At 37.7% G+C, this 14707-nt stretch overlaps 1 protein-coding gene across 13 annotated transcripts in view; it reads left to right on the forward strand.

The window, feature by feature from the left end:
- AKAP13 (A-kinase anchoring protein 13) overlaps positions 1–14707 on the forward strand; it is a 383896-nt gene that overhangs the window by 275642 nt on the left and 93547 nt on the right. For all 13 annotated transcript variants that reach the window (XM_074399972.1, XM_074399973.1, XM_074399971.1 and 10 more), the window contains one exon: positions 9578–9653. In XM_074399972.1, coding sequence (XP_074256073.1) covers positions 9578–9653 — 76 coding nt within the window. The remainder of the gene's footprint in view (positions 1–9577; positions 9654–14707) is intronic.

Here is a 14707-nt window from a genome sequence, read left to right on the forward strand (position 1 = left end):
GGGAAATAGATGTGATTTTGTTCTCGGGAAGCTTACGGTCTTTCAAGCAGATAAAGCTATAAATACGATATGGTTCACATACATGTATGCTCTCCAAAAATCACCAAACCTCACTGAGTGTGTTTTCTTCCTCTCTAAAATGGCAACATGCCTTCTCAAGGTCTGTAAAAAGGTCAAATCTACATGATGGTACTTTAAAGTTTCATGAATCTAGAAATAGAATGAGTTATTTTACAGCCTTTTTAAATATATATATATATTTTTTTTTTTTTTTTATTTTGGAGACAGCGGCTGTGTCGCCCAGGCTGGAGTAGAGTGGCACTGTCTTGGCTCACTGCAACCTCTGCCTCCCGGGCTCAACCCAGCCTCCCATCTCAGCCTCCTGAGTAGCTGGGGTTACGGGCACCCACCACCATGCCCAGCTAATTTTTGTATTTGTGGAGACAGGGTTTTGCCATATTGCCCAGGCTGGTCATGAACTCCTGAGCTCACAGTTGCCGAATTCAGTAACTTCTTTTTGTTTTGTATCTACTTTGACTTCTCTGCAGCAGATTCTGTGAAACTCTAATCTCCTAAGTTCTCTGGCTCTTAGACGCTGTTGTGTGCCATCTCTGCCTTCTCTGTTCTCTGTGTTTTACACATACATACACTATCTGAACTAAAATAGAAAGTTGTTATTCTGGTCCAGTGTCTCTGTATATATAACATTTGTGACCCAAGCAGAAATATATGTAGCACTGAAAATACTGAAGGCAGTACTTAGTGTTCCATTCAGTGTCATTCCCATCTCTACTAATTGCAGCATGTATTGAAAAGTGAAAACACATTTCATTGCCTACTATGCAAGATGTGGTAGGCTTATTGACCAACCTAACATTTTCACATTTCACATATAAGCTATGAGTTCTTTGAGGACAAAATGTTGGACTACTTCTGCTTTTAAGGCTTGTTACAGTGTTTGTTACGTAGAAGATACCTAACACATTTTTTACAAAATAAGGAAAGAAGCATTCCAGCATGGCGAGCATTACATCTTCACACTGTTTTCCTTTTCTAGAAAGTAACAATAGATTTTAAAATATTTTCCATTAAAAAAAAAAAAACAAAAAACTCAGGATGAGCGCCCATGTCACACTCACTGTGGTGGCTACAATAAAAAAGGTGACAAAAACAGGTGTTGACAAGAATGTAGAAAAATTGTCAGATGGCACAGCCACTTTGAAAAACAGTCTGACGGTTCTTTAAAGTATTTAACAAAGTTATCGTATATATAACTCAGCAGTTCCAGTCCTGGGTATGTCCTAGGAGAACTGAGAACGTGACTCCACAAAAACTCATGTATGAATATATTCATAGCAGCATCATTCATCACAGTCAGAAAGTAAAAAGCCCACATCTCCATCAACTGATGCATAGATAAGTAAAATACGGATGTATCCATACAGTAGGATATTATTTGGAAATAAAAGAAGTAAAGTACTGTAACATGCTACAACATGGGCGAACCTCAAAAACATTTTGTTAAGTGAAAGACCCAACATGAAACATTAAGTAATGTATGACTCTGTTTGTATGAAATGTCCTGAGTAAGCAAATTTTTAGAGACCAAAATAGATAATCGTAGCTGTCTAGGCACTAGGGGATAGGGAATGGGGATGAGGCATGACTACTAACAGGCATAGGGTTTCTTTTTATCAAGATAAAAAGGTTCTAAAATTAGGTAGCGGTAATGGTACACAGCTCTATGAATATACTAGTACTATTGAATTATATCTATTAAATGGGTCAGTTTTCTAGTATATTAATTACATCTCAAAGATGTTAAAATGCAAAATAATTCTCACACACACACACACACAGACACACACAAGCACGCACACACACATGAAATGCAATGTGGTGTGATTTGGATGGGATCTTGGAACAGTAAAAGAACACTAGTGGGAAAACAAGTGAAATTCAAATAGGTATGGAGTTTACTTAATAGTAATGTACCATTGTTGGTTTCTTAGTATTGACAACTGTGCCATAGTTGTGTAACATGTTAACGTTGGAGAAACTGGTGAGGAAGGGAGGGGAGATAAACGGAAACGTTCTCTGCTGTCTTTGCAACCTGAATTTATGTCTATTTTTTATGTATACTATTTTTTATCAGCCTGAAGTTACAAAATAAGTTTAGCAAGGTAAATTTTTTTAAATAAAAGAAATATGTAACCATTGAAGATTTGGGAAACCACAGGAAAGTTAAAAGGAACATAAGTAAGTTGTTGTCTTGTGGTCATTGAGACGTAACCACCCAATTGAAAATACAATCAGATTAGGAGACTGTACTACAGAGGTGTAACATGTTCAAGAGATTTTTGGCTGCCACTGTGTGTAAAAATTTTAGTACTGTGTAATATATACTAATTGTTAAGAAGTGTGATGATCTTAGACTTTACCCTACTTGCAAGCTAGCAAGTTAACTTACATCCTGACACAATTTCATGGGTACTGGCTTAAGTGAAGGGATTCTAGGGTCAGAGGGAGATAAATGCATCACGCATTGCATAGCCAGCAGCATCAGCATCACCTTGCTGATGGGTCCCCTTGCTTCCTAAGCCCCGTGCAGGCCACACGAAAGGGTCCAGGTGTCACAGCTGAGAAATCTCAACTTGAAGAAACCTGATGATTATTATATTTTTAAGAAAAACCCTTAAGCAGAGTGTTTTATTGACTTTAGGTCAGCTGGCAATAATTACCTGCATTTATACCTTATTTTACCTCACTGGGAAAAAGACAAATGTTATATTAAAGACTTCTGACTTTCATGTGTTTGCTGCTCTGGGCTGAGAGAATGTTCAGCTGTCTCCTGTAGTGTGTGCTTCAGTATTACAACTCATCAGCAAAAGGTGTACGTCCCAAATTTCCTCTTGCTGCCATCGATTTCTGGCCCGTTCTTTGAAGCCTTTATTATGTGAGCGTTAGCCACTGAATCAATCTACTGAAGGACTGGGGATGGGTAGCATATAAGAGCCAGCAACTAGAGCCTGGGACCCGACTTCTTGCAGGAGACCCTCGGAAGACTCCACTGACATGAGGTATTTCACCTTGTTCTTGGCAGCTTGGACATGTGTGTTGGAAAGGAGAAATTTTTATACAGTGGATAGTAAGCCTATGTGACGTTTGCCCTCGACTGAGACATTATCTTTATTATACTGGACAGAAACAAACCTGCCCTTTGCTTCAGAAGGAAACAATATTTATTATCTTCTGAGGATGTCTGATATACAGTCTTGAGTACATAGTCTAGAATAAAAGGTCCAAGAGGGCTTTTGCTAACAATACCTGCAGAAATGCAAGAGGGACATGGAGAATTGTTTCCCAACGTGAATATGTTCTCATCACTGTCACTCAGAAATTATTATATTTATTTAAAGATATTTAACTTTAATTTTGTTCTACTAGTGTGTTGTATATAATTTTGCAAAATATGAAACTCACTTTATGTAACACATGTGCCTAAAATGACAGGAAAAGTAGAGAGTCTTGGTAACCTGCATAGTCAAGGCAAAGAATGTTCACTTTACTCATTGGCTTTGGAATGGCATGTGGTATTGAGAGGATAATGAAAAGTATTCTAAGAAACAGAATTTTAGTAGGATTTTCTAAAATGGTGGCCAAAAAACTTGTTGAAGGTCATGGTAGGAGAGCAGTATGGTAATTGGTAGTAGTTCATTTCCAGATTCTTGACTCTGTCACTAAGGGATCATCTGAGCTCTTTTATTTCTGTTAACTATCTAAACTTGTTGCTGTATTCATGCAGCCTCTTATTACCGGAATCTGGGGGGTAGATGAGAAAAACAATCTTTTCCCTTCCAGCTTAAAAGAATAGTTCTGTATTGCAGTACAATGGTTCTATTTGCAGAGAAACTTTCTTTACAGTGAGTAAAACTTGGCTCGTTTCAAATGAAATGCAGTTTAAAATTAAGAGAAAATTCTTCTCTGAATGACTTTTTTTTTAAGAAAATGTGTTGTTTCAGTTGTTTCAAAAATGTGGATATGGTGTTGGTAAAGTTACAAACTTTGTGTTGGTAAAGTTACAAACTTTGTGATTACTTCTTTATTGTGCACGCCTGAAAATACATTTCAGAAAGGATATATATTTTTTAATATGTGTAATCCCAGGGAACCTGCTGAAGATTCAGTTCCATTCAGGATTACTTTTAAATTTTTGACATCATTTTGTAACACACCAGGAACTGAACCCTTGATGGGCCCTGGTTCCTGCTGTTTATCCTCTCCAATAGTAAAATAGCTGAACAGAGCAAATGATTAAGTGATTTGTTTCATGTGGTTGTAGTTTGCCTGGTTATTTGCAAGCAGTTTAATTCCTTTCATTTATTTTATTTTCAAACAGTTATAATTTGACAAAATGTCCTCTAGCTTTCTGCCTTATGCCACTTAGCATATATAGTAAAAATTGTTGATCTTTATCAGCTGAAGAGTTTAATATCTTCTCACTAAAGTGATCAGAAATATATTTTAGAGGTTATTGAATTAAATCAAGGCTTCTGTCTTTGAGCATTACAAATATTCACAACTACTTGGTAGTTTTAGATATTTCTGCTTATTTAGAATTACGGTGGATTATCAGTTTTAATGATTAAAGGTGATGTTAAGATGCTTGGTAACTGTGAAGACAAATTTGTTTTTTATTTTATACTTCTGTTTTGGGGAATGTATTTGTTTTCAGCTTTATTGTGGTATAAATTTCCATACAACAAAATTTACCAATGTAAGTTTATAGTTTGGTGAGCTTTGACAAATACCTAAATTCTGTAATCACTACCTCATCGTCATAGGAACATTTCTGTCAGCTCAGAATTTCCATTCTGTCTCCCTGTAGTCAGTCTTCTCCTTTAGTCCCTGCTGATCACTAATGTTTTCTTGCCACTATAGTTTTGCCTTTTCTAAATCTTGGATAGAACCATACAATAGGTAGTCTTCTTCTTCTGGCTTTTTTTTTTTTTTTTTTTTTTTTTGCCTTACCATAATACTCTTGAGTTTCATCCATGTTGTGTGTATCAGCAGTTCATTTCCTCTTATTGTGAGTCTGTAGCATTGTATGGCTCTACCACAATTTGCTTTTTATCCATTTACCGTTTGATGGCAGTCTGGGCTGTTTCTAGTTTGGAGCTCTCATGAATTAAAGTGCTTTTAAAATTCCAGTACAAGTCTTTGTGTGACAGTAGATTTTAATTTCCTCTTCAGTCAATGAATAGGATGCTGTATTGTATGTAAGTATATGTTTAACATTATAAGAAACTGCTAAACTGCTTTCCCAAAGCGGCTATACTATTTTGCATTCTTTCAGCAACATTTCTGTGTTCTAGTTGTTCCACATCTTTGCCAACATTTGGTAGTATCAGTGTCAAATTTTAACTGTTGTAATGGATGTCTGTTGGTATGTCCTTGTGATTTTAATTTACATTTTCCTGTGGATTAATGATGTTGGGGATTTTTTTTTTTTTTTGATGGGGGGGCTTACTTGCCGTTCATCTATCTTATAAATGAAATGTTTATTCAAGTCTTTTGCCCATTTAAAAAAAATCATACTGCTTTGTTATTGCATTGTAAGAGTTTGTTTTGCTTTATTTTTAAATATTCTGGGTAGGAGTGCTTAGCAGATAATTGTCTTATAAATATTTTCCTTCACTTTTTAGTTTGCCTTATTGTTTTCCTAACAATGGCTTTTGAAGAGTAAAGTTTTTAAGGTTGACATCTGTTTTTTTTCATGTTTTAAAAGTACTACTAAGAAATCTTTGTGTAACCCTAAGTCCCATAAAAATGTTTTCCCTGTGTCGTCTTTAGGAGTTTTGTAGTTTTGGATTGAACATTTAGATACATAACCTATTCTGAGTTCATTTTTATAGGTGATAAGGTTTGAGGTAAGATTTTAGATTTTGAGGAGTTTTGTTTGTTTGTTTACATCTTAATATCCAGTTGTTATAGCATCATTTGTTCATAAGACTATCTTGGCATCTGAGGACAATTAACAACTGTATTGAGTCTTGTGATCTGTAAATATGGTATCTCTGTATTTAAGTCTGCCTCAGTTTTTCTCAACAGTGTTTTATAAAGTTTTCAGAATACGAGTCTTACTCATGTTTTCTTAATCCCTAATTATTTTTTATTTATTATGCTATTGTAAATGGTGTTACTTTTACTTTTAATTTCAATTTCTAATTGTTCATTGCTAATATAAAAATCTAGCATTGGTATTTAAGTTGACTTTGTGTCTGGCAACCTTGCTATTAATACATCATTTATTCCAGTATTTTAATAGATACCTTAGGATTTTCTGCATAGGCAGTCACGCCATTTGTGAATAAACAAAGTTTTACTTCTTTGTTTTCAGTGGTATGCATTTTTTTTCTTTTTCTGCTTTACTGCACTGGCTAGGCCTCCAGAACATGGTTGAATAAAATTGATGAGAATTGAGATCTTTGGTTATTGTTTCCAGAGTGAAAGCATTTAGTCTTTCACCAATAAATATCATGTTGACCGTAGGTTTTTGTCAGGTTGAGTAATTGCCTTTCTGTTCCTAGTGTTCTCAGAGTTTTATCATGAATAGATGTTGAATTTTGCTATTTTTTGTTTGTTTGTTTTTTAGACAGATTCTTGCTTTGTCGCCCAGGCTGGTGTTCAGTGGCACAGTCATGGCTCACTGCAACCTCTGCTTCCTGAGTTCAAGTGATTCTTGTGCCTCGGGCTCCGAAGTAGTTGAGATTACAGAGACCTACAAGCACACCCAGCTAATTTTTTTATTTTTAGTAGAGACGGAGTTTCAACATGTTGGCCAGACTGGTCTTGAACTCCAAACCTGAAGTGATCTGCTTGCCTCGGCCTCCCAAAGTGCTAGGATTGCAGGCATGAGCCACCACTCCCAGCCCCAAATTCTTTTCCTCTAATGATGGTTGTTAGTTCATGAGGTTTTTGGTTGGTTAAACTGATTTTACAAGCAGTAAACCAACCTTGCATTCCTGAGATGAACCCATATAGTCATAATAGCTTAATCTGTTTTATATATTGCTGGATTCCATTAACCTAAAATTTGGTTAAGGTTTTTTGCATCTGTATTCCTGAGGAATATTGATCTATAGTTTTGTTATAGCTGTCTGGTTTTGATTTCAGAGTAATGCTAGGCTCATAAAATGAACTGTGTTCGCATGTTCTTACTCATAAGTGGGTGTTGAACAATGAGAACACATGGACACAGGGAGGGGAACATCACACATGGGGGCCTGCCAGCGGGGGTGGGTGGGGGAGCTAGGGGAGGGAGAGCAGGAAGTGGAGGGGTTAGGGAGAGGTAACATTAGGAGAAATACCTAATGTAGATGACAGGGGGATCGATGCAGCAAACTACCATGGCATGTGTATACCTGTGTAACAAACCTGCATGATCTGCATGTGTATACCTATGTAACAAACCTGCACAATCTGCACATGTACCCGGAACTTAAAGTATAATAAAAAAAAATGAGCTGTGTTGTAAATACTTTTCTTCTATTTTCTGTAAGAGCTTATGTAGAGTTGGTATTTCCTTCTTAAATGTTTGGTGGTATTCACCACTGTAGTCATCCGGGCCTGAAGTTTTCCTTGTAATAAACTTTTAAACTATGGATTAAATTGCTTTAATAGAATAAGGCTATTCAGATGATTTATGTTTTCTTGAGTGAAAATTGGTAGTTTGTGTAGTGTCATGGAATGCTGCTGTTTCATCCAACTTGAATTGATTGCAGTAGTGTTCATGATATTTCTTTATTTTTTCGATATCTATAGGATCTGTAATGGTGTCACTCTGTAATTCCTAATTCCTGTCATCTGTAGTATTTCTTTTGTTTTTGATTAGCCTCACCAAAGTTGTACTGATATTATTGACCCTTTCAAGGAACCAGCTTTTGGTTTCATTGAGTTTATTCTTCCTATGTTTTGTGTTTCATTGATTTCTGTTCTTTATTTTCTTTATCATGCTTGCTTGATAAAGAAATTTGGGTTAATTTGCTCCTCTTTTTCTAGTTTCATAAAGTAGAAGTTTAGATCACTGATTTGAAATACAGGCATGTAATATTATAAATTTTGCTGTTAGCACTGCTTTAGTTGCATCCCACAAATTTTTATATGTAGTGTTTTAATTTTTATTCAATTCAAAATATTTTCTTATTTTTTTTTTAATATTTCTACTTTGATTCGTTGGGTTATTTAGAAGTTACAAAAATTTTTTTTCAAATATTTGAGTTTTTTTCCGAGTATCTTTTGTTTTGGATTTCTGATTTAATACTGTTGTGATCACAGAAACATACTTTTTATGATTTTAATTCTCTTATGTTTTAGACTTGTTTTGTGCTACAGAATGTTTGCTTTATATGAGGTTTGTTTTGTCATAGAATATGAATATTCGTCATGCACTTGAAAAGAATGTGTCTTACGCTGTTATTGGGTGGAATGTCCTATATTGTGTCAAACTGATTGATGTTTTTCAAGTTTTCTCAATCTTACTGGTTGTGTTTCTACTTGGTTTATCAAATAACAGAGGAGTATTGAAATCTTCAATGGTAATTTAATAAATTTAAAATGTAATGAAAATAGAATTATAATGTTAAGATGGTTGGGAGGCAAAAAGGCTATATTTAAACTTTTTTTTTTAAATTTAGAGGGGGTATTTGCTTTTTAGAATAACACAGACTTGGCATTCCAGTACCAGTCCTGCTATTTATTACTTCAGCAACCCCTCTGAGCCTGTTTCTTTTCTTTTCTTTTTTGAGATAGAGTCTTGCTCTATCGCCCAGGCTGGAGTGGCGTGATCTCAGCTCACTGCAACATCTGCCTCCCGGGTTTAAGCGATTCTTGTGCCTCATCCTCTGGAGTAGCTGGGATTACAGGCATGTACCACAACGCCCGGGTAATTTTTGTGTTTTACCAGAGGTGGGGTTTCAACATGTTGGCCAGGCTGTCTGGAACTCCTGGCCTCAAGCAATCCTCCCACCTCAGCCTCCCAAACTGTTCGGATTACAGGCATGAGCCACACCAAATTTATAGTATTTAGTCAGTTTCATTTGTTAACTTTTTTTTATTTTACTCTTGGCCTACACTGTGGCCTTCATCTCTGTGTGTCTTTTCCTATTGCTTTGGTATGCCTAATTTTTATTGACAGTCTCTTGAGAGCAGGTGTCCCCAGACTTTTTACACAGGGGGCCAGTTCACTGTCCCTCAGACTGTTGGAGGGCCGCCACATACTGTACTCCTCTCACTGACCACCAATGAAAGAGGTGCCCCTTCCTGAAGTGCGGCAGGGGGCCGAATAAATGGCCTCAGGGAGCCACATGCGGCCCGTGGGCCGTAGTTTGGGGACACCTACTTCAGCGCCTTAATTGAGTATAGATCATGAAAAAAATTGTTTTTTTCCTTGACATAAGTTTGCTCACCCTGTGTTGAAAAGATAGGAATGTTGGTACAGTCAACATAATTTTGACAGCTATAAAATTATCTCGCAGTACTTCAATGTCTGAAACTCAGTGTTTTGCTTCTCTTTCAGATAAACCGAGAAAACTGGTGTACAATAGAGCCGTGCCCTGATGCAGCATCTCTTTTGGCTTCCAAGCAGAGCCCAGGTAAGCTGAGATTGTCCATTCATTTTCTGGAGCTGCAGGCCCACTCTAACAGATCACTTTATTTGGAGATCTGCCTTTCCTTAACATGTTATACAATAAATCAGAGGAAGGGATATATGTGATTTGGGTTTGTAGGCATTTTGTCTGACAGTTGAAGATGAGTACATCATTACCTTAATTTTATTTTGGTAGTAACAGACGTCATAGGTGGCTTTATGATTCATTCATTTGTGATAGCATCTGTGACGTGTATAGGCATGTGACATAGGTTTGTTAATCTGGTAAAAGTTTATATAAATATACTATTAAGAACCAAACCCGAGGTTCTCCATTTTGACTGCACATTGGAATTACCTAGCTGAACAAGCTTTAAAAATATACTAATGCCTGGGTCCCACTTCCAGAGATTCTGATTTAATTAGGTGGAGTGTGGCCTGGATATCAGAATCTTCATAAGCTCCTTTGGTTACCCTGCTATGAATCCAGGCTTGAGAACCATTATACTTTGTATGCATGGTCAGGATTTGAGTCTTTCCTTAAGAATCTTTGAGTTATTACTAACAACACTTGAGAGTGTGATGTTCTTAAGTCCTTCCTTGCTAATGACACAGCACATGGCTTGTGGTTACTTAGGATTCCCAGCTTCTAAACCGAGTCCGGCCTCTAACTCTGTGACGTAAAGTATGTTCCCTAATGTCTGTGTGCTCTGTTGTTTCCCATCTGTAAAGTGTTAGCTTGTCTCATTTTGAGGGTGTTACACAGATGACATGATGTGTAATCCCTTTGCCTGTTCCTATGGCTGCTAAGTGAATACTAGTAGTTTGCATTCTGAGTTTTTTTAGTCTGCTTTTAAAGTGTAATTACAACCACCCAAGAGTGAAACTTTCTGCCAAGTAAAGATTAAATGAGGTTGCTCACAGTTTGAATATTCATAGGAAGGAAAGATCTCCACACATCATAGTTTAATTTCCATATTTAGAGAAATGATTTTTGAACCCCTGAACATTTTCCCCAGGACACAATTTTGAATTCTGTAGACCTCCACACCCTAACCTCAAGCATAAGCAATTTAGTCTTTTTAGAGTATTTTTTTTTTTAATCTTAATTTTAAAATTGCAGATCAGGATCATGCTACTGAGATTTTGATTTTAGGCATAGCGTTTTTGTGAATCCCAGCTACTTTTTTTGCAAGTTTCTCTATTTTACTTTATAAACACTTCCTCAAGGGAGCAGTAGCATTAGACTAAATAAGATAATGTCTTTTGGCTGGGTATGGTGCCTCACGCCTATAATCCCAGCACTTTGGGAGGCCGAGGTGGGCAGATCACAAAGTCAGGAGTTCAAGACCAGCCTGGCCAATATGGTGAAACCCTGTCTTGACTAAAAATACAAAAATTAGCTGGGTGTGGTGGCATGCCCCTGTAGTCCCATTTACTCGGGAGTCTGAGGCAGAAGAATCGCTTGAATCCAGGAGGCAGAGGTTGCAGTAAGCCAAGATCGCATCACTGCACTCCAGCCTGGGCGACAGGGCAAGGCTCCATCTCAAAAAAAGATACTGGCTTTTAAAATCACTTTGTATACTCTTCAGTAATGGATCATTACAAGGCAGGATTATGATTAGTGTGACATAACAGAGCCCACTGGATGTCAGCAGTGTGTTTTCCTACCCTTCCCCAACAACAATTTGTTGGTATATCTGTTATTTTAAACCCCAGTTACTAGACAACATCTTTTTAAAAGTTTGTATTGTCTTAGCTTCTAAAAAGCTAATAGCTCAGTACAGAAAAATTATAGACAAATTTACATACGGGTCGTAAAATGGGACTGGTCCTAGCTGTGCCCACCTTTAGAGTACTGTCATCAGGATACTTACTGAATCATATATTAAAGGTTAATGAAGCCTTAACTTTGTTAGACACATGTTATCACACACCTGCTATGGTGCTAGAAACCAGAGTTGTGGTTACTATATGTATAAATTATTTCTGTCACTACGGCTCCTTTAGGGAATTAGCAACCATCCTTTGTCACTGTTAAGGAAATGGCAACTGAGAGGAGAGTGAAATTACTTCTTGCCTGGAATTTTTCTTCTAATAACTAGTCAGACCTGGATTCAAGCCCAAGCAATCTTAACTCTAAAACCAGAGCTCGTTATTCTTGTGTATACTTGGATATGCTGCTCCCCTTTATTCATTAGGAAGGGGACATGGAAGAAAGAAAAGATTTTATTAATTTTAAAAACTTAAAAATACGTGTGACCCAGGGTGTGGCTTAGCTCTCCCTTTAGGGATTGTTCCCGCCTCCCCTGCCCCATGACGTGGGGGTTATAATGGTTTATAGTTCGTCTCTCTCCATCTTACTCTTTTTTTCTGTACTTCCCCCTCTTCTCCTCCTCAACAATTGGCTTTCTCTCTCAGAGCAGACTCTCATCCCAGACTTGGTTTGTCATCCCTTGTGGTGCTGGCTTGAATTTATTTTCTGGGTGAGGTATTCCTACCAGGACTGAATCTGGATCTGCCCCATGAATTTTCCATTCGAATATCATAAGCTGGTTTGTTTTCCAGTCTGGAATTTGGACGTGGTCTGTTAGACAGCCAGTTGGACAGCGAGCAGCTCAGCGTAGTTGCTGTGACAGCCCTTTCTTTTCTTGGCCAGCCCCCCTGTTTTTCCCTCAACCACGGAAAGGCGTTTTTTATTTTTTCAAGTGGGGAAAGGAGAAGGAATAGATCACACCCACCAACTCCTCTTAAGTTACTGCATACTCTAGGAAATGTGAAAAAAAAAAAAACCCTCCAGAATACCCGTAGTTTCCAGTATGTTAAAGGCAGGGCTGTTCCCACTGAATTAACACACTCCGAAATAGTTTGAACCAAGACTGAAACAAACTTAGGTGATTTTTGTTTTAACTGAAAGATTTTCAGATTAATCCATGAGCCCCGTTAGATTTGCTATGGCATTTTTTGTGTGTAATTCTTTGTTGAAATTGTCTTCTAATATGTTCGTTTCTGCCGTAAGACAGTAAACTGCCTCCCTCACAACCCTAAGCGTTCTTTTTATTTGGATACTCCACAGTATTTAGCTAGATGCCTAGCTAGTAGAAAAAGTAATTTTATTGACAAGTGATTTATGACCTATACTAAGGCAGTGCTTCGTTGACCCTTGCTCTAAGCTACCAGGGCGAATAATTTAGTAATTGTCACTAATCAGTAAATGTTAATTAGAACAACTATTTCTTCCCACTGTCTCTCAACACAGGGACAGCATAATTATTATGCAAACATAGACTCTAATAATCAAAGGAAACATTGGAAGTTATCTGTTCTAGTCTTCACTTCCCTGTCTGTGTAGCTACCCTTTCTGTAATATCCTGATACAGCCATTCACTCTCTGTTCCAACCCTTCTGGTAAAGTGGTAATTCACTGCAGCCTCCACCTCCTGGGTTCAGTAGTCATTACTTTATGGGGTTACCCAGCCTATTGCTCAGAAGCCCCATTGTACTGAAGCTCTGCAGCTCACACTCAGTGGCCTTTGTTCGGCCCCTGGAATAGCACAGAGGCAATCTATGACCATCTTGAGGCACATTTTCCGCAAGCTCCTCAGCAAGCTGAATGTATCTCAGATGTTTTGACTGTTGTGACCCCGTTACTATGTACACATTTTTGTTTCTCAGTGTTCTACTTTAGATGTTATCTAGGAACAAGAAGAATCCGGAGGGTGTTGTGTGGATGGTGCATAGTGATGGGATTGTTCCCGTTTTGGATGCCAGTGTACTATTTACTAATAGAGACTAAAACTATTAATGTTTCTTCGGTTTTGCCATCACCTTGGATTGTCAATTTCTCTTGATTTTGCTTCCCCCAAAACCTCCAGGTGGAATTTGCTTATCTCTTAGATAGCCAAGTTTCCTGCTCTGTCCTTGATCACTTAGTGTCACCTACAAGTTTGATAAAGTGTATATACATGTTTGTCTAAATAACACATTAACATGCTTACAAAAACAGAGATGCATGACTTTATCTTTTTTTTTTTTTCCCCTTGAAATGGAGTCTGTCTCTGTTGCCCAGGCTAGAGTGCAATGGTGTGATCCCAGCTCACTGCAGCCTCTACCTCCCAGATTCAAGCAATTCTTCTGCCTCAGCCTCCCAAGTAGCTGGTATTTCAGGCACCCACCACCATGCCTGGCTAATTTTTTGTATTTTTAGTAGAGACGGGGTTGGCCAGGCTGGTCTCGAATTCCTGGCCTCAGGTAATCCACCTGCCTTGGCCTCCCAAAGTGCTGGGATTACAGGCGTGAGCCACCACACCTAGCCATGACTTTTATCCTTAAAACTTCTTGAAGGAAGCTGATATCCACTCCGTAATGGATCTTGGGTTCATGGTTTAACCATCTACAAATCTCTTTAACCATATTGCTACCAAATCACATGTCACTTTTGTTTACAAAGTTAATAGCCTGGGCAACATGGTAAAACCCCATCTTGACAAAAAATAAGCTGAGCATGGTGGCATGTGCATGTAGTCCCAGCTACTTGGCAGTCTAAGGTGTGAGAATTGCTTGAGCCCAGGAGGCAGAGGTTGAAGTGAACTGAGATCGCACCACCACACTACCAAAACAAACAAACAACACAAAACAACAAAACAAGCAAAGTTAGTGAGAGAGAATACCTTGCTTATTTCAGGCTAAGGTTTTAGGCTTCCTCGATGTACCAATGTAATATTTCTGTAGCAGACCCCTCTCTGGCTTGCCAGGGTCTCTGCTCTAGTTATGGAACTGAAAACAGATTCTAAATGATACATTTTTCCCCTTTGGCACATTATGCCCCCAATTTAAGAGCTATTTATGGTAAGAAAAGTTAAATTTATATTTATTACTCAGTAGAACCTGTAAGTTTAAAACCCACCCTATCACATAGTTGCTAGTAACAGACTTTGGATTTTGAAGACAAAAGAAAAAAAATTCCCTAACTACCAAGAGGAAAACATTACCATTTGGGTATCTAAACAGAGGTAGAATATGCTTCCAAATCATCCTTCTTTCTTTCTATACCTAATA

This window comes from Saimiri boliviensis, chromosome 5, assembly GCF_048565385.1.
Source record: "Saimiri boliviensis isolate mSaiBol1 chromosome 5, mSaiBol1.pri, whole genome shotgun sequence".
Taxonomy (NCBI): Eukaryota; Metazoa; Chordata; class Mammalia; order Primates; family Cebidae; genus Saimiri; species Saimiri boliviensis.